Consider the following 22,091-nt stretch of genomic DNA (forward strand, 5'->3'; position numbering starts at 1 on the left):
GAAGTTATTATTGACTATTTCCAACATCATTATTTATTATTAACAATCACTCATTCAGAGGCGAAGTTATTTTCATAAAATTCATATGACTAAAGCAAGTTAATATAAATTGATTCATCAACTTCATATCATTATATTTGTGATGGAATTCTGTCGATTTCAATTTACTTTTATTGTCATTGGAATATCACTGTCAATGTTATCATAGCAGTTCTCAAATCACACCAAGAGCATATGATGCTAAATAAAGCGCAGCCTCAAGTGTTACAACTGTAGCAACGTCTCGCGGGGTCAAGCAGTGAAAAAATTGCTCGTGGAAGTGCCAAATACATGATGTAAAAACACCTATTGACGATAACTAGTCAAAAGTTAAAAGAAATTGTTTGAGAATTTAGTTTTCACAGGACTTGACAAAAATTATGTCGAGCGATTTTCTGGAAGGGCATGAAATTTTGAACCTAACCTAACCTAACCAAGCCTCTCCTACCATAAATAGTTTTGTTTTTTCATGATCCACAATTTATGTTGCTTCAGTTCGATTCTAACTAAAATCAAGTTAATGTTCTAGTATAAATATTCTCATTCTAGAGCAAAAACGTTTACATTCAATTATTGGAATCGATTTTGGAATTATTACATTCAATAATGATCGTGGAGAAACCAATATATTCTAGCTGGTTGTATTGATTATGTTGTTACCTGGTGTTTGCTTTCAGTTATCGTTTCATCGTATTCTACTACACACACGGCGAATTGTTCAACGTTTAACAATGAAGTTGATGGGTAACAGCGTCGAAATAATTGTTCAAAATCGCCTGATTTATCACCAAAAAATTCGATCTATTCGAAAAGATAAGAGCAAATTGTTTGACAATCATTTTCGATCACATTTGTTTTGTAAATATAATTTCGGAGAGAAATTTTTTTTTTCAGATACGTATCACTTTATCGGCTCGGATGAGCTCTTACAGGGTGTGAATGTTGAAACGTATTTCGCCTTCTACAAAAAACAGAAACATGTCAATCCACATTCCGCAAATCTTTGAGGATAATTTACATTGAAAGTTGAACCCTGTAAAGGGAGCATAACGAGTCCCAAAAATCTTGAATGGAAATAGTAGTTGATGGATACGTTATTTTGAAGGTCGTTTCACAAAAGTACCGAATACTGGAATTATATACGGGGTGTTAGGAAAAAATTCGCGAGTGAGTAGATGAAGTGGAAATAATGCTGTGACATAAGAAAAAGTTTCTCATATACTTTTGGTGAAATGAAAGTGAGAGAATACCAAGTATTCTACAATGAAAAATTAGTTGAAAATATATTTAAAAATAATAAAAACCAATAAAAACCAACAAAACCCAACCCCACAATCAGTAATGATGCCACTATTGACATTTTGCAAAAGAAAAGCAGAATCACAGACCTGCGGAATTATATCACCGATTGCTCCGTACCGACGCTACACAGGAAGAAAAAAGCGGGCATGCGCTGTAGGCGACTGCGAAGCTCTCGCACTACACACTCCGCAATTGTTGACATTCAGGCGTCAGTCGGCGTTGTGCTACAGCCACATAAACATGTCCGCCTATATTCATGTTCCCGCTAAGTGTGAATTGCGAGGTGTGATTCGTTTTCTACAGGCTAAAAGTCATAGTGCCGTAGAAATTCATCGAAGAATGAGTCGTGTGTATGGGGAAAACTTCATGAGTGATGGTGCTGTGTGTGAATGTTGTCGAAAGTTTAAAGATAGCCGTAATGATGAAGGGGCCAAGGACGCAAATCTGTGTGTGGTGCTCCCTCGAAAATAGTGGGATGGAAGACAGTAATGTTTGGATCCAGGACGTCATCTATCTATAATATAAAAATGAATCGCAAAATGTGTTGGTAAGCGCATAACTCAACAACGCCTGGACCAATTTGGCCAAATCTTTTTTTAAAATGTTCTTTGAAGTTCAAGAATGGTTTTTACGGCGAGAAAAATTAGAATTATTGCTGGAAAATTCCTAAAAATAGCTCTTTTCTTTTTCCCATACAAATGATTTGTAACTAAAACGTAGTCAATTTGAGCACTCACTGTTGTCTAAGCAATGTAGGTGTGTTCCTAACGTCAAAGATCATATCTATCAAAACAATGTGTGTGTGTGCGTTGGAGCACAGAATACATAGTTGGAGGAGTTTAATGTCGCGTTCCGAAACTCGCGTTTCTTTTGTAAGGTGTGTTCCTAACGTCAAAGATCATATTTATCAAAACAATGTGTGTGTGTGCGTTGGAGCACAGAATACATAGTTGGAGGAGTTTAATGTCGCGTTCCGAAACTCGCGTTTCTTTTGTATTAGTTTCGGCACGCGAGATAAAATGCAGCAGTTTCCACGTCATTACATCAGTCAAACAAAAATCGCGTTAGCAACAGTGTTTTATTATTTTTAATATCCAAACAAAAACAATTCGTACGGCTTAAAAGAATTTGACTTCAAGTCATATCAAATTAAAAAAAAAAAAAGTTGTCTGTTACCTAATCTACTGAGTTTGCTTTTGTCAACTGATACACGAAACAAATTCGTATATCGTGTTTTTTGCAGAGTGTTTAGTTAGTTAGTGTTTGATTAGTTCGTGATTAGTGAAAAAATAATGTATATTTGATATGCCTCCTATAAGTCGAAGCAATTTAGGTAGAAGAACCAGAAATGCTACAAACCAAGCTAATTACCGATCTAATCGTACTGCACAAGAACGTGACGACGGAAATGAACGTGAAAGAATTCGGATATCACAAACGCGTGAAGCGCGAGCGCGACATTCAACTAATAATCGCGCAAGTTTGAATCGAGCTGCTTTCAGTTACGATGTATCAATTGACTACAGTAACTACCAATGTGTTGTTATTGGTTCTATGAACTCGGTTTGCTCACACTGTAAGGCATTAAAATACAAAAACGAAGCCAATGGATTGTGTTGCGCAAATGGTAAAGTGAAATTGATACCATTGGATCCACCACCAGAACCATTGTACTCATTGGTTTCAGGAATAGGAACAGATTCTATACACTTTTTGACACATATCCAACAATATAACAATTGCTTTCAAATGACTTCATTTGGGGCAACAAATGTAGTTCGGAAAAATTTTATGCCAACTTTCAAGGTATGTATTATAGCAGTTACTCATAATTATTTTAGCGAACAAAATTTTCTGTCACGAAAGTTAAGATGTGTCACTTATCTTCAATTTCTTAATCATTACGAAATATATCACTTAGTCATCATATTATATGGTGATTCAGTTTCAGTGACACTTTTATTATATTTTATATATTTGATAGATATTAGTTAAAACTAAATATATACTTTTTAAGATCAAATATTATTTAAGTTTGGTCACTGACAATCCATTAATTTATACCACACCATAATATTTTTCTTATTTACAGATACAAGGGCAAATATATCACAGAGCAGGTTCACTGTTACCAGTGTCAGATAGCGACAACAAATTCCTGCAAATTTATTTTATGGGCAATTCACCACAAGAAATTGATCTGCGTTGTGCACATAACAATTTAGTAAAGAGGTCTATTATAGAACAATTACAAACTTTATTTCATCAACACAATCAATTGATTATATTGTTTAAAACTGCCCTGGATCTGATGCCATCCGATAATCACAAAATTGTAATCAGAGCTGATAAAACACCTGCAGGTCAACATACAAGACGTTTTAATGCACCAACTATTGATGAAGTTGCTATCGTTGTAGTTGGAGAAAACTTGGAATCCCGTGATATTGTTTTACATCGTCGGAATGATCAATTACAACGTATAAAGGAAACACACCGCTCATATGATGCACTGCAATATCCCTTTATATTTTGGCAAGGTGAAGATGGCTACGATTTCTCAACAAAAATGATAAATCCCATTACAGGTAACTAAAATATTAGTTTTGCTATGGCGATAATATTTCAGTCATTATATTATGTATTTTAATTTTATATTTGAATGTTATTAAAACAAAATCTATTTACAGTTTCTGAAACCAACAAAAAAGTCAGTTCAATGAACTATTATTCATACCGCCTAATGATTCGGGAAAATGAAGATAATCACATATTGAAATGTCGGCGATTATATCACAAATATGTTGTTGACATGTATGTTAAAATTAAAACGGAGAGATTAACATTCATCAGGTTGAATCAAACCAAACTCCGATCTGAAGAGTATATTCACCTTCGAGATGCGATTAATACTGATGGAAATGCACAGAATGTCGGTCGGATGACTATTCTTCCAGCAACATACATCGGAAGCCCTCGGCATATGCACGAATATGCTCAAGATGCCATGTCGTATGTTCGTCATTATGGTACAGCAGATTTGTTCATCACATTTACATGCAATCCGCAATGGATAGAAATCAAGCAGGAGTTATTCTCTGGGCAATCACCCATTGATCGTCATGATATTACAGCCAGAGTCTTTAGACAAAAGTTGAAATCATTAATGGATTTCATCGTAAAACATAATGTGTTTGGTGAGACACGCTGCTGGATGTATTCTGTGGAGTGGCAGAAACGAGGATTGCCACATGCACACATTTTGGTTTGGTTGGTTGAAAAGATAAGGCCAAATGAAGTTGATGCAGTGATATCAGCTGAAATCCCTGATGTACAAGTAGATCCTGGATTACATGAGGTAGTTATCAAACACATGATACATGGTCCCTGTGGAACTCTTAATCAAAATTCACCGTGTATGATGGATGGTAAATGTTCAAAACGATATCCACGGACATTAATATCGTAAACAATTACTGGTAATGACGGTTATCCATTGTATCGTCGCAGATCGACAGCAGACAATGGAAAATCAACAATTGTCAAATTAAATCAACAAGATATTGAAATAGATAATCGTTGGATTGTTCCATATTCACCCATTTTATCAAAGACATTCAAAGCACACATCAACGTTGAATCTTGCCATTCAGTGAAATCAATTAAATACATTTGCAAATGTGTAACCAAAGGGAGTGATATGGCTGTGATTGGAATTGGTGCAGAGAATTCCAATGATGAAGTTACCCAATACCAAATGGGCCGCTATGTCAGTAGTAATGAAGCAGTTTGGCGAATATTTTCTTTTCCTATTCATGAGAGACACCCTTCTGTTGTTCACTTAGCTGTGCATTTAGAAAATGGACAAAGAGTGTATTTTACAACACAGAACGCAGTACAAAGAGCTGCTCAGCCACCATCTACTACATTAACCAGTTTTTTTGAGACATGCCAAAACGATGATTTCGCACAAACATTGCTATATTCTGAAATGCCAAAATATTATACCTGGAATCAATCCTCAAGGAGATTTATACGACGGAAACAAGGAAAACCAGTTCCAGGATATACAGATGTATATTCCACCGATGCGATTGGCCGGATTTATTCAGTACATACAAGCAATGATGAATGTTTTTATTTACGACTGCTATTAGTCAATGTACGTGGCGCAACATCATTCCAACAGTTACGAACTGTTGATGGTGAATTGTGTGGATCCTACAGAGAAGCCTGTCAACGTTTGCAATTACTTGAAAATGACGCTCATTGGGATCAAACTCTCAATGATGCTGTAATATCATCACACGCTCATCAAATACGAACATTGTTTTCTATAATCATATCTACATGCTTCCCATCAAACCCAATTGATTTGTGGATCAAGTACAAAGATTATATGTGTGATGATATTTTGTATCAAATACGGAATAGAATGGGAAATCCAAATATACAAATCAGTGAAGAAATTTACAATGAAGCATTGATTTCAATTGAGGACATGTGCTTGATAATGTCAAACAAACTATTAATTCAATTAGGCCTGACGGCGCCCAATCGTCCAATGCATGACGCTTTTAACCAAGAGTTGCATCGAGAAAGACTGTATGATCTCAACGCTTTGAAAGAATTAATTCAAACAAATCTTCCACTGTTAAATGAACAACAGAAGTATGTATTTGAAACTCTTATGAAAGTAACAAATGATGAAACTGGAGGAATTTACTTCTTAGATGTACAGGAAAAACTTTTTTGATTTCATTAATATTAGCAACAATTCGCTCACAAAATAAAATTGCACTTGCACTCGCTTCGTCGGGAATCGCAGCAACTTTGCTTGAAGGTGGTCGAACAGCCCATTCAGCACTAAAATTGCCATTAAATATGCAAAGCAATAAAACTCCAACCTGTAACGTTTCGAAGAACTCTGCAATGGCAAAGGTTTTGCAGCAATGTAAATTGATTGTTTGGGATGAATGCACGATGGCACATAAAAAATCTTTGGAGGCTTTAGACAGAACCTTAAAAGATCTACGGAGCAATAATAACCGATTTGGTGGTGCAATGATTTTATTAGCAGGAGATTTTCGTCAAACATTGCCAGTGATTCCACGATCAACGCCAGCTGATGAACTCAATGCATGTCTAAAGTCCTCCAATTTGTGGAAACATGTCAAAGTACTTCATTTAAGCAAGAATATGCGTGTCGAGTTGCAAAATGACCAATCTGGAAACATATTCTCTAAACAACTCATTGACATTGGTAATGGCAAATTACCTATAGACATGTTGACTGGCTGCATTAACTTTCCTCAAAGTTTTTGTCAGTTAACTCAATCAAAAGATGAACTTATTCAGAAGGTGTTTCCAGATGTTTCTCAAAATTACAGAAACCATGATTGGTTGAGCGAACGAGCTATACTGGCTGCAAAAATCATAGATGTAAATGAATTAAATTTCAAAATTCAAGAACAAATTACAGGCGAATTGAGGATATATAAATCAGTTGATTCGGCTACTAATCAAGATGATGTAGTCAACTATCCACCGGAATTTTTAAACTCGCTGGATTTGCCAGGATTGCCACCTCACAATCTTCAATTAAAGGTCGGATCGGTGGTTATAATGTTGCGAAATATCAACCAACCGCGTCTTTGCAACGGTACACGGTTAGCGATAAAAAAATTACTAAACAATGTGATAGAAGCAACTATACTCAAAGGAAAGTATAAAGGAGAAGATGTTCTCATACCGCGCATCCCAATGATTCCGACTGATGTGCCATTTGAGTTTAAACGACTACAGTTTCCAGTGCGGCTTGCTTTTGCTATGACTATAAACAAGTCCCAGGGGCAATCATTAAGTGTTTGTGGTATTAATCTAGAAAACCCATGTTTCTCACATGGTCAATTGTATGTTGCCTGTTCCCGTGTTGGAAAACCATCAGATTTGTTTATCTATGCGCCAGGTAATCAAACAAAAAACATCGTATACCACAAAGCACTACAATGATAATAATAATTATTATTTATGATTCACATGATTAACAATAAAGCGATTACTTACTTTTAAATCCTTATATATGTTTTATTTAATTATTTTTTATTCACAACGCCCTATCACCAGGGTGACGGTTCTGTTCAGGAGAATTTTTTAAAATACGTAGGCACAAAAACTGCCACATTACAAATCTTTTTGACAGGTCGAAGTCTGTCGGGTCAGCTAGTTTTTCATAAGAATAACCAAGAATAGTGTCAGTTATATATAGTTATATATAGTTAATCTTCGATTTGTTAATTTTGTAAAAATTGGTAGTTTGACCTAAATCGTTCAGATCATTCGAATCGGAAGTTCAGTTTTTTCCAGTACATTTTCAATATATTAACATTAGAAAACCAACTTGTCATTGAGTTTATTCAATGTACCATGTCTGGATACCATATGAAAAGAACAATGTCATAGTTTTTGTTCACATTATTATAATCAAGATATTATAGCAAATTTTGATTATGGAATTATTCCATTTCTTTTATATCGATTTTCGCAATAATACAGTCCTGAAAAGACCTTTTGAACAATATATCACAATTCCTTTCAATAATTGGGGGTTTTACATGTCATTGAAAGTTGATTCATGTTTTGAATTTGAGATTTTGTATAAACACGTACAATAAACGATATAATGGTTTCTTTACATTAAACATAATTACTTCCGATGTTGATATCACATTGAGATCATAAAACTTTGCGAAAATCGACTTAATTTGATAAAATAGGTTTTCCATATGTAATTTTACCGCCTATTCGCAAAATAAGTTGAATGCTAAAGAACGATGGTCAACATATGTATGCTATTTGATTGTTAAATAATTTTGAGCTCGAAAAAATAATCTGTAACCCAAAATTTCATAATTTCAGTCGGAAATATAATCCTTACGCACTCTCCAAGATAACTGAAGCCTTGGCATCGTTTAAATTAATTAATTAGTCATTAATTTGTGGTAATACAGAGCAATTACGAATTTCATACGGTTGCTAGTGATAAGTTATCATGCAAGAACGGTAACTTTTACGCCTAAGCCGATAATCGCTTCCCGGTAAATATTTTCTCCAATTAAATTGATTATTAGTTAGTGACATATTTTATATAAAATAAGTGAAGTTTCAAGAAATGGCGTCTAGTGTGGAGATTTTCGAATGTAATAACAGTGAAGTAAGTTTCTCAATCCAACCTTGATGATATAGATAAAGTAAACAGTGTGTTCAGTATGCAATTCCAAGAATACATCATAGAAGTGATATAAATGAATGTAATCATTTCTTTGAGTTTTAGGACTGAAAATTTTTTTATAATGTCCAGTTCGACTTTCAGAGTTTCTATATCTCAATAATAATGAGATTTACTGGTATTATATTTGGGTAATACTGATTAGCTTATTGATAGAGAGAGAAACATGCTTTATCGTCAAAAAATTGTTACAATTTGTAGACAAAAGCTTGTAAAAACTGAAAAACAAACATAAAAATAACCAAATAAAGATAAAATTACAATAAAATTTCAATATACTAAAGAAAACCACAATTAGTATTTAGCAAGCAAAATTAAACCATGCAGCATGTCCGTGGAATTAATTATTATCATTCGAATAGAGTCGTTTAGAAGGCACTTTCCAGTAAATATGCCCTCAAATTATTGCGGAATGCGAGAAAAGATGATATAGATTTGTTTTCAATTGGCAAGTGATTGTGCATTTTTTTACATTGTAAAATATTAAGCCCTAAACTAATTTTGAACATGGAATAGGTAGATAAAGCTTGTGCTTCGTGTTCCTGAGTGGATAGCCGTGCAACAACTTTCTGAAATTGGAGAAGCGTGGTTACGAATTGGGCAAACGGATTCAAAGCTGAAGAGTTTTTAATCTTTTGAAGTCAAATCAACGGGAATTTTAGCGGGTTCACAAATCCGAATTTTGGAAAAAGTATGGATCAGAAAGAAAAACAATAAAATAGATACAGCATGAACGTGAAAGTCCACTTCTACATTACCATCTTGATTATTTCCCTGGGAACCACCTGGGGGATTATAGTGTATGTGAACGGTTTCATGTCAAGAGAAATGGCTAAGGTACCCAAGATATGTACAGGAAATTGGCAATACGAAAGTTCGGAAGCTGATATAAAAGACTTTTACGTTACTAATTTTACATACTTACTTTTACATACAAAATTAATCAAAAATTCATCCTTTGCCAACTATTAATTTTGAGTAATACATCTCTGTATTTGTAAACTAATATTGAAAACAAAATTTTTATTGTCGAAACGTGAAAAAACGTATCTTCTTCATAACATCGTAGTCGGTGAAATTAGATTATCGAATTGTACAAAATCTAGACGTGATAATGAAAAACGGAAAGTAGATATAGAATCAGTATAAAAGAATAAATGCAAAATAATCTTTATAATATGCAGGGTGGAATAATTTATTGTATAAACATTTTATCTTCACATATATAGCTCAAAATTTTGAAACAAATATTTTCATAAGGTGCTATATGTCAAAATGCTTTATCCATCCATTTCCATATATAATATGTCATGGTTTTTTTTTATTGAGACACGCGTTGTCTCATTGAATACGAAAACACATTCGAATGATGAATTGGCTTGACACGAGGGATCAATATTCTCTATGGGACCGACAATTTATAACTCAATAATATATCAACAACTTGATGTATCGATATGGATCCATTACAAGGATTGGTATCCCATTGTTTTTTCCTTGTAGGGATACACGAAATCTCTTATTCAATTGAAAATGGGCAAGAAAATGTATGTCAATTGCAGGGAATATATAATTGAATGGAAATCAACGGAGTTTTGATTGTTTTTTAGTCCATTTATACAATCTAGTGCAAAATTTTTGTCGTTTCTAATTATTTTCAGAAAATTACTTACTTGTTATTTATTATAATTTCCATGTGCCATCAAATTTCAGATTAAAAGAAATACTTTAATGATTTCTTATTTATTTATACGATTTCTATTGGTGGGGTGAATTAAATAAACACTGTCTCTAACGCTTTAATTTAATTTAAAAACCCTACATTTCACTTAACTTCAATTATCACTTATCGTGGGATGAATTGATAAACACTGTCTCTTACGTTATTAATTTCTTTAAACACTATACACTACACTTAACTTAACTAAAATAATTCACTTATCACTAACACTTTACTTAAATCAAATAATTTATTTAAATTCTTCGATAACTTTCTATTTCGGTGTGTTTACTTCGACTATTTATTATAATCTAACTAAACTGCGCTATAATTCCAATTCTTACCAATAAATCTTCTTCTTCTTCTTCTTCTTGTAGTAGGACGAGGTCCTGTCAGGTCTGTCATCTGCCCTCTTGTGACGCCGATGTCCAGTTATCGTACCAGCGTTTTGGGGGCCTACCGATTGGGCGTCTTGTGTCTGGTTTCTGTGTTTTGGCCCATTTGGCAATCTGTTCTGGAGCCATTCGTTCTACATGGTCTCTCCATTGTCGGCGTCTTGCTCTTACCCATCTAACGACATCTTGTACTCCCAGTTCTCTTAAGGTATCTGTGTTGGGTATTCTATCGTGGAGTGTGGTAGTGGAATGTAATAAATAAAAAATAAATTACCAATAAATGTGGCTATAAATCAAAATTGCGCGGTTGAAGTTTGTGAGAGATCTCACGTAGTGAAGTTTGTTGTACCACAAAAAAATTGGAAAGGCAAGTTTATTGTTTTTATGTTAAACCGAAATAAAAAACTATTACCACATATTAGTTTCATAATCTATTTTGTACTAAATTTACTTTTATCTTCTAGTTTTGTTGTTAGTATAACCTCAAAATCGTCAAAATTATTCTACTTTGTCAGTGCTTACCTTTAATGTTTGTATCTTATCTTGAAGGTATGGTTTATATTGGAGTCTGACTTTAAGAGTGTTGGATGTACAGTAGCCTTTGTCAATAGACCACCTCGAAATCTTAGAGATCCTCTGTTCCTTGCACGAACAACAAAAGTTGAGCAAGAAATTTCCTGGATTGATTCAGACCTACGGTCTTGCTACAGGTTTCTGGTTTTTTCTTTTTTATCTTTCTACTGACTATGACTTGTTGCCTTTTTAGCAAACACATGATTGTTGTCCTATGTAAGAGGTTCTTTCGCGTTGCGTCGGTAGGAGCTCATTGCAGTGCAATCTGGTATAGCTGAGTACTTATCCAGGCGATATCCAGGGCTGTTCCCCAATTCTGGTCTTTGTTTTTGACCACCGAATGAAAAAAGCATACCTTACTATGGGTCCAGTTCATCCTATTGGATTTTAGGCTTCATATTTTTCTGATCGAACTTCGCCCCAAGATAATCAATCTAGAAGAAAAGATAACAATTCTGGTTTTGAACGATATCATTTCTGAAGAATTTTTGGGCAGATTGATCATCTGAAGACTTAAAATGGTGACTATTTAGAGTTGTACAAACCAAGGTACTATGGTTGATTCTCATCTTACCAGGGTCAGTTTCTATCAATTATACATCATAATTTTCATATTGAAAAAAATTGATGATAAATCATTTTTTTTTTGATAGTATATGATAAATTATATCAGCTTATATCATAATGTACTTTATAATTGCCAAACGAAAGTTATATGAACTTATAAAAGTTCAACCACCCTCGCAACTTATTGGAAATGGATTGAATTTTGAAAATATGCAAATGTGTTAATCCCTCGGAAATTTTCTGGGATCTGGATAAAAACATTAAGCTCATGCCAAAGAAAATCTCATTTAAATTATCAGTATAACATCAGGATTGCATGTTATGTTGAATTGGAATTAATTTGAATCCACTTTTACTGCGTAATCCACCATATTACCAATATATATCGAATTATCATGGAAATGTAAAGTTCGATTTGAAAATGATTGAAAAAGTATAGAACTAACATAAGTTCACTGTACCTAAAAAAATACTCGTCGTTCGCTCTGATTACAACAGCTTTCCGAACGGAAAGTTTGAATAGATAATTTGGTGCAGTGGAAAATATTTTACAGTTTATGTTTTGGAGAATCAATTGAATCACAATGAAGGTAGAGATTTCATTCAAAGAAAATTGCATAATAATAAATAATAAAATAGTGAAAGAATGTGATAAATGTCTGGTAGCTCTTTTACTAATTCTCTTTATCATATCAAACAAAAACAGTAGTTATCAGTCGAGAAGATCAAACTAGTTAGTTCCATAGGCATTCTGATCAAAGTTAAGATGTAGAAAAGAATCAAGACGAGATATGTGATTCATGCACATGTTTTTTACAGCCGCCATGTCTAGAGAAAGATTTGAGCAAATAATTGGTTTTTCATGATACGAAAAAAGACGCGACAAAAGAGAAGGAAAAATGACAAATAAGCAGCAATTAGAAAAATTTGGGATATCTTATTTTCAACCATACAAAACTGTTACAATTGATGAGCAGCTAGTTTATTTTAGGGGTAAGTCCCTTTAGACAGTTTATAAAATAAAAACCGAGACGATATGCAGGAGCTTTGACAAAAGCAACAAGCAAATTCAAAGTTTATAAATCACATGTAGCAAGAGCTTTACAAGATTGAGGCGTTTCAAAGTTTGATCTTCCCCAAGGTGCAGGTGTAGCAGGTGTTGAAAAACAAGCAAGGTGTTACGAGTGTCCACGTAACTGCCACTGTAAGAAATTCAACACTAGATGCGGCATTTGAAAAAAGTTTGTGTGTGTAATTCTTCCTTTTATACATTTCTTCAGGCTCCTTGAGGGATCCCGCATCTACGTTAACTTTATAAGCACCGTAATACAAAATTTAAAAAAGTTATAATGACTTTTTACAAAATTCTTACGTTTTAACTTATTTTCAGAATCAACCTACGTCTCTTCACGATGCAGTCCGCAGCGGTGACATCGAAGCAGTTCGCGAATTTCTAAAAAACAAATGTGACGTCAATCAAACAGACAGCAGCGGAAACACGCCTCTATTGTTAGCTGTATGCATAAAGCAGGAGGAAATTTACGACTCGATTGTTACCGCTTTAATTGAAAATGGGGCAGACGTCAATGCTTATAACAAGGGTAATAGCATATTTTACAAAGCAGTAAACCAAAAATTCAAACTTTCAGAGGTATCCCTTATTCCGAGCTTCTCAAGTTCAATGAATTATTCATGAAAGCTTCATAACATTTAGATAACAAGTTGTGATATACTGAATGAACTGTTCACACTACCAGAGAGGCTTCAGAGACTGAAGGTAACAAAAAACCTCGGCCCCTGGCTTATAATAAATTTTCCCACCAATAAACCTCCCTCGAAAAATAATTACAGTGGGAAAACCACCTAAATAGCCAAAAATTAATTTCCTGAACGCAACCATAATATTTGGCATTTCACATTTGACAACCAACTAATATGTCGATCCATCCTCTATGTCGATTGATATCTCAAACAAAGGGCGCATCTTTCAATCTTTGTGAATGACGTTTTCCGTGACATTTCGAGTTTTGGTATTTTTTTTTGAACTTTTGTGAAATTGACACCTACTTGCTAAGTGCGCGAGAATGTTTCTCACTTTGACGAATTATAATTTACGATGCCGAGGAGAAGACGACCTGGTCATCGTGGTCAATGAAATGTATGAAGAGCTAACCGCAATGATGACCTGAGACATCAAGAAAATAGTCGTATGGCTATGTCGGAATTGCGTTCTTTAGTGAATGACAATAAAAAAGTCGCAGTGGACACCACGACCGGATTTATCACATTATCCACAAATTTCTGTCACATCACAGTCTCAAAAGAAGAGCTTATTCAGCTCGTTTTTCCAGATATAGGTCAACTCTTGCCACCATTCAGAATTTTCTTGCGGGACATTTGGTTTCCTTCAAATCAGTCGACAGCGTTATGAACCAGGATGACTCCCACGGAATTTTTAAATTCACTGGAATTATCTGAATCACTACTTCATGATTTGCAATTAAAATAAGGATCAGTTGTCATTATGCAGAGTGACATCAATCAACCTCGACTATGTAATGGAACAAGACTGGCAGTGGAAAAAATGATGGTTAACATCATTGGTGCAAAGATCATAAGGGAAAAAATTCAAACGAGAGATCTCACGTATAGCGATGAGATTTACCATTCGATTTTAAACGTTGACAATTTCTGGTACGTCTGACCATTGCGATGACCATGAATAAATCGCAAGGCCAGTCTTTGGAAGTTTGCGGAATCTATTTGGAGTTTCCTTGTTTATTCACGCTCCACAAAACAAAAAAAATTATCTGAAAGCTTCAAATTGATTAATAGACTGTATCATAACTGTATGTTTCTATTAGTATCAAATTAAAGCCTTATAAACATTCATATTAATTCGCACTATACAGGATGTCAATTCAAATACATAGAACCTTGTAGATAGAAAAATTGGAAAAGCCAAGTATGAATTATATTTAAAGTGGATTTTGAGAGGGACTTTCACAAGTTAAAAAATTATTGTCCACACTTTAAAAGGTTACATCAACAAAGCGGCAAAGGGAATAAATAAATACATTGTGAAACATACATACAAATTGTGATATCAAGCCTTGAGACATCAAAGTGTATATTTGTATATGAAAAATATATGCTTAAATCAACACAGAATAGTAACGTGCTTTCATTCATTTATTATGAATGATCTCATTTTCATTTCTCTACAGAAGAAGTGATAAATTTGTATAAGTGTGGATGAATCTGTTAGAACAGGCTCCTTATGTGCAGCTTTGGCAAGAATATAAACAGAAACCACAATATTTTGATTTAAAAAAAAATTGGTAAGAAAAAAATACATATTTATAAATTAAAACTCTTGTATAAATCGAGAAAATGTATAAATTTCCATTATATTCCCCTCGATAAAATTGTGCTGATTTCCATTAATAGGATCAAAGGTATTACCAGTATAAGAAAAGCGTTTGTTGTTAAAATTATTCACGATTTCGTGTAATCTAAAGTTCTTCATTATAGCCTATTCAAAAAATTTTTAATTGAAATAAAGACGTAATATGTTTTAAGTATTTCTCCTTAAAAAAGGCATTCACTTTCCAGAACTAACAGACGTGAACCCAAAATCTTTCATTTAATGTGAGACGTTACGACGTTAGCTCAATCATGAAGTACAAGGGACAGGAAACTCAATTTGTTGATGCTAGAAGAAGTAACAATATGCGAAAGAAAATTATCCATATTTGCTTATGTTTTTTAAAAGAGGAACATTGTTTCTCAACAAGTTCCAGGAATTTAAAATAGCAGAGCAGCTTTAGCATTTGTCGAAAATCATTTTAATGAGTTGAATAGTATTCCTAACTCTTATAATCAGCTAAAAAAGGTTCGCGTTTGATGTTATTCACCTTAAACTTGCAAGAGCATTCTAAGATTCTGCCTTGTAGCATCACAATGGAAGCTTATTCTATCGATCATTTCGTTCCTCGTTTACCAAATTTGCATATACCAAACTTTAAGTGAGTCAAAAGCTGAATGATCAGCGATACTCAGAATGATTTAATGAATTAAATACAATGGATATACGATGTTCGTCAGTATGTAGTTCAATTAGAAATATTTGATAATGCCCTGAGTATTTTCTAAAAATAATTAAAATTTATGATAATTTTCACTTTCAATTTATTTGTTAACCAAGGAGTTGAAGAGCCTCAAAATAAAGCAACCAAAATTTCGAGAAATCAATTTCATCACAACCTTTCAACTTGAATATATCAAACTTGGTACACTGTATGAAACTGTTGAAGACATTAGGTAATAATCAGTAGAAAGCGGTCAAACCATTTTAACTTGGTGCAGAGGTAAATTGCCTGCAATCGTTATATTTTGGGCATCATTATACGACTTTGATCTGTTTCGGTTGTTATATGAAGCACCCCATATAATATTAGTCTGATGACGCCTGTTTTCTTGAATCAGAGGTACCACAATGCGATGGTAATACCATGGAGGTACATTCTGTGTCTCTGATTGTTAATTTCTAAAGAATAGATACACACTTTTGAGGTGGATACTTAACATCAGCTCTAAATGAGAAGAGAATAAACGTTTTTAATCAAAATCAAATTTATTATTCTACATCTAGGTAATGTCAATCTTAAAGAGGAACATTTATAACTAATCATTTTCCTATTCAAAACATGTATTTATTTAGATTTGTATCTATAAATGTCTTATATTTGCAAAGCTGCTTTCTTCCAAGTCTTTATTTATCACAAATTTTGTACTGGTTCTTTGCCAATTTCTAGTATTTTCTTTTTGTTTAGGTTCCTCAATTCTATACAATAATCTTTCGTAAACTATCGGTACTGTATAGATAATAATAGTTACCGCAACTGCAGGCCATAATAATGAAATTAATATTTGTATAAATTTTGTGAAAGCTAGCCAAGCTACGAAAAAACACAAAACAGCAATCGAGATAATCGTCACTTCTTCGCGTTGGAATAATATTGATAAACATCTTATCAACATTTCTGGGGGTACCATTTTCTCATTGTCTCGAAATTTAAATGTAAACAGAGATTTTGTCATAGGAGAAATAAAAATAATGGCTTATGTCACAATGACATATCGTCATGACCGTCATAGCATCATACTGTGCAAAATAGAGACAAGAAGATATAATAAAAGGATAAAAATGTTTTTAGCTAGCTAAAATTTATAATTTAAGACAGTATAGGGCGAATTCAAAGTCAACTTCTGCTCAACTCTGAATCATTAGAAGCCGAGGTCCAAATGTGTAAGCAATACTCCCAAGATGGATGAATCTAGACCTTGTTGAGGATTAGAAGCTATTGCGGAGAACATAGCTGTTTGGTCACTTTTTTGTGAAGCCAATTTGGGGTGATTATGATATGTCTATACACGACCATATCCTGCAGTGATAGCCTTTTTTGTAAAAATAGCAACCTGGTTCTTTGTCGCATCAAACTCTAGTATATGGTTCCAACAAGATGATGCACGGGGCTTTAAGATCCGTAGGTTTCTCGGTAATCAATTTGAAGAAGGACGTAGCTCAATGGAGTAGCCAACTAGGTAAAGAAATTTCAAAACTTAAGTCAACGTTAATCGACAACTCAATTCAGACTTACTGGAAGGAATTAATTCAATGACTCGTATAACTCCGAAGATGATCTTGAATTAGGTCTACCATCGTTTTGGATGTCAGATATTGAACGGAATACATATAGGATTTGGTGGGAAATAATTTTGGTTTAATAGACTTTATAGTTGAGTTGTTTCGATTTTTGTTATTTTATTATGTGATCTCTACTATAGATTTTTATAATGCAGGTGATCAAACTTAATTGAATAATTTCAAAAAACTTAGCTCTCATTGAAAAAAGCGCGCAATTAAGTAAATAGTTAAACGTGTTTCTCATTTTCAATATTGTTGCTGATGTTTTTGATGAAAAGTTCGATAAAGTGTTGAGCAAACAAAAAAATCTCTTGTTTTAATTTCTGCAAATGCAAGTGAGACCCGGATAGCTGCAAAAAAGTTCCTATAAAAGAAAAAGGAGATAACATAATTACCAAAATTTTTTCGGAGTTTGATGAAAATACACCAGAAGGTTTGTAAGAAAAATTTACTGTGTACTCTGAAATTGGTGTGGGGTAGGAATAAAAAAGTTTTTTTGCTTAGTTGACTATTATCAAAAAGCGTTCGAAGATTACGGTGAAAATACCGAGTGTACTAAGTATAGTCTTTTGTTTACAAAAACAGGGTGAGTTTTTAAAACTATAACCCTCATATAAATAACATATAATAATTTAATGATGATATTTTATAATGTAGAAAGTCTGTGAAAAAAAAATAATATCGTATATCACATTTGAATTTCGTTTTTACCAGTAATCCAGACTTTAATCATCTCAATCACTGTTTTAAGCAGTGCAGTGCACTATGCATGAAAATTGATAGCAGATAGTTGAGGAAAATAAATAATTTCTGAGGTGGAAGAAACCAAAGACAAATAAAACAATCCGTCAGCTGATCGCATTTACTCACCGGTCTACCAAGATAGGAATGATCATATGATTACGACCGGATTAACTGGATCAGTTCCGGAAAACAATGACCGTGATCCGGGTTAGTTTCCGAGCATTGAGATCCTCATCGAGTTAAGCCATATCATAGTTTCCTCAACGTAGTATTAAAACGATTATTAGAAAACCAGGTTTCATTCAATTTTTGATCTAAATTGACTGGATTATCAGTCAATATTGAATTCAGTCGATTCCAATTTTTGCTCTTATTATTTGCTTATATAAATTTATAATCTACTTCTGCTATAAATTTAGAATTATGAATGATATCAATGAATATTGTATTTGACAGAATCTCGAAAAAAAATTACCCCAATTGTTATGTTTCTATACATTAAACACTTGCTGGAGGAAATTAATTCATTTATCTTTTCTAGGTACATTTATTTTTAATGAAAAGGATTTAAGATGATGATTGTTTCACAAGAAAAAAATGGTTGATATGTTTATAATTATCACATTAACAGGCTGGACCCAAATAATTATTGTGGTGTCAGAGCCAATTTCAACATCTACAGCTTTTTTCAAATATTTTTAATGAATTTTTGGTTAGGTTAACTATTTGCTTCAAGATTAGTTTAGAAACTAGAAATTTTTGTTCAATATTGCACTATAATATTTACTGAGGGTGTGTGCAAATATTTAGAAAAATATCTATAAATTTCAAAATATGTATATTTGGGTTACCTTGTGATGAATAATCGTTTTGGAGTGAACCCTAAAAAATATCAATGATAATTCAGAAATACAGTATAATCAAAAATAAAATTCAACATCAGAATAATTCACTACTGAATCTGATTCTGGTTTTCCTTGATAGTAACAATACAGCAAAGTTAAATGAATGTTTCTTTGCATTAATGTGAAGTATACTATGATATATTATAATTAAAGAAGAGATTGCATGAACTTCACAAACTTTTGATGCTGAAAAACCTCCTTTTTGTATGTTAATTAATACCTTAGCTTTTGCAGCAGAAAATAAATGTCGAGAACTTCCGAACGTAATTCCAAAGTTTCTACCATAGCTGCTATTTGATAACTGAAACTTACTCAAATATTTTATCGCGGTACACAACAGAATGCAGAATAAGCAACTCAGAATAGTTATAAATGTACCATAACTCCATGATATATTTACTATGAACTTGACGGAATATAATTTCCTCCCATCTATATCAAATCGTTTGGTTTATCTATAAAACCCACCCATTATAGGAATGGAATAGCTATTCAAATATCAAGGTATGAAAAAACGATTTAACTGTTTTCTTCCTTGATAGTCGATAATTTTTGTGTCAGATTGTTACAGATTTATCATGGATTGCTAGAAATGTTATCGAGATCTACCACTTATATAAATATTTTTACTCGGTTCAATGATCAGTTTTCATTTTTGTATGACTCGAATTAACAGTTTTGCCCTCCCTTCTATCCAAATTTGAACATAAAATAACCCCACTGACAATAATTGGTAAATTCTTCGTGCCACAAAATTGTATAGCAGATACTAGTGGGGCGATATTAATATTTGAACCAATATTCTAGAACTGTGAAATTTCCACAGAAATTATACATTCAGTATACGACAAGATTATGAGAAACATTTGAAACATCCTGATGGATGAAGATGAATGACTATTCTCGGAGGAGACTGTAATCCTTGGAATTCGGATTGAAATGAATTCCTAAACAAATTATTAATGTTTCCAAAGACGATGTTGAAAAAACTAATACCATGATGAATATTTACGAATAGGATGAGATTCCCGAAGTATTATGTGAAATAACCTTAAGTAAACTTAACCTGCTAACAAAAATAATTCGAAATATATTTCGAGACTTTCGAAAACTGAGTGTAGTATTGTACATACTTACAAAATTCGTAGGATTATATCCAGAAGTTAAGAAATTGTCAACAATTTTTAGACAAAAGCTGTAAAAATCAATAACCACATTAAACCAGTGCAGCATGCTCCGAATTAATAATAAAAGTCGGTTACAAAGTAGTTTCCATTAAATATGCCTTCAAATTATTGCGAAATGCGATATTTTATACACTTGATTTTAATTGGCAAATGATTGTGCATTTTTTTCGCATTGTACAGTATTGAGCCCCCAACTAATTCTGATCGTGGATTAGGGACTTTTCTAGAATACGATAAACGTCCTTTCTATTATAAAAACAGAAACAAATATCAATAAGAAAGAAAGAGTCAATAGTCCTGGAGCTATTTCTTACAGATTAGTATGTGGTTTATCCCTACAACTAAAAGAGTAACGTTCGTTGGTTACATGCTGGAAAGTGCTTGAGGAGATTCTTTAAACATCGTAAAGAAGAAAAAGAACGGATATTACAAATTATTTATATATTTTAAATAAGGACAAGGTCATAATGTGTGTTGCCTTTATAAATCTGAAAATAATTCGATTCGTTTTGAATCTTGCTAAGAGATCTACGAAGAAATGAAAGAATGTAATATATAGAGGCGAATTTTGAAATATTTTTATCAAAATTGGATACGATAATTACAGATTTCCTCAATTTGATGATCTTAAACCGTCTATTGATTACGTTTTGTGATTCATTTAATATTGATATAAACTCTGTTGATCTCAAATATTGAATAAAATTATGCGACCTGCAGGCTGATCCATTTTTTACAACTCCAGGAGTAACTGGAATAGAAATAATCAAATTTTTAGATATCCAGAAATATCCAAATTTGCAAGCGTGTTTGCTCCAATTTGAAATATATAAAGTCAAAATATAGGAAGTCTGAAAGATTCCACTCTTGAAGATATAATTAGACTTGCCATAACAAATATTGATATGGACATAGAATAGTTAAGCCCCAAACAAAGCTGATAAGCTCTTCCATATGGGGTGTGGATCTAAGGAAAAATGATTAAAAGATTTATTTCGAATAAAAACTGCAAAAGTTGATGTTTTTGTGTGTATTATACAAGTTTGGAGTAGTCGAAAAGCTGCAAGGAAACCAAATTGCGCACATTGCGAAAAAATAAGACTACCCATCGATATTATTCGAAAGAAGCCGAAGAAATGAAATTACTAGCAAAGTAAACGATAAAAGAATAATAATACTGAAAGGTAATGATGATTTTTACAAATTATACGATGAGAAAATAAGCATTGACAGACGATCGGGCCTTAAGCAGTGGTCGACTATAACAAAGACAAATCTTCTAAGGATCTGTCTGATCAAATGGCAACACTTCTTTGAGAAGGACGTTGATGGGGCATAGGAAAATTGTTATTGCGCTGTTGTTTGGTACAAAAATGGTAAATGCCCATATTCTTTATAAAAGAATATCAAAAAATAATATAGCAATTACTGATTCTCAAATCAGTGCAGCAAAGAAGTTACTGACGAAAGAAACTATGAATGTTAGTGATCAAGAGACACCAAAACCAAAAAACCCATTGCCTAGTGAAGAATGAAGATCCAAGTCACAAGGTAAGAAGAGACGTGAATGTTTCAAGAGCCCAGGACGGTTCTACCAAACTGTAAACCACATTTAAATATGGTTCCTTGGGCTGCGGAGAAGGCTCGAAATAAAATACGTC

The 22,091-nt window shown here is 33.2% G+C and overlaps 2 protein-coding genes across 3 annotated transcripts in view; one reads left to right on the forward strand and one right to left on the reverse strand.

Annotated features, from left to right (window-relative positions):
* Positions 1-22,091, reverse strand: part of LOC130890711 (dopamine D2-like receptor) — a 158,447-nt gene that overhangs the window by 39,608 nt on the left and 96,748 nt on the right. The window lies entirely within an intron of this gene.
* The window catches only part of LOC130890704 (transient receptor potential channel pyrexia-like), a 51,061-nt gene continuing 37,264 nt past the window's right edge, over positions 8,295-22,091 (forward strand). The window contains exons 1-3 of one of the 2 annotated variants that reach the window (XM_057794937.1): positions 8,535-8,554; positions 12,704-12,877; positions 13,275-13,485. Coding sequence is in view for 1 of the 2 variants with exons in the window: in XM_057794936.1 (XP_057650919.1) it covers positions 8,513-8,554; positions 13,275-13,485 (253 nt within the window). In the remaining variant the exon portion in view is untranslated. Of the gene's footprint in view, positions 8,555-12,703; positions 12,878-13,274; positions 13,486-22,091 lie in introns of both variants that reach the window. The other variant, XM_057794936.1, reaches the window with a different exon arrangement.

This window comes from Diorhabda carinulata, chromosome 2 (assembly GCF_026250575.1).
Source record: "Diorhabda carinulata isolate Delta chromosome 2, icDioCari1.1, whole genome shotgun sequence".
Taxonomy (NCBI): Eukaryota; Metazoa; Arthropoda; class Insecta; order Coleoptera; family Chrysomelidae; genus Diorhabda; species Diorhabda carinulata.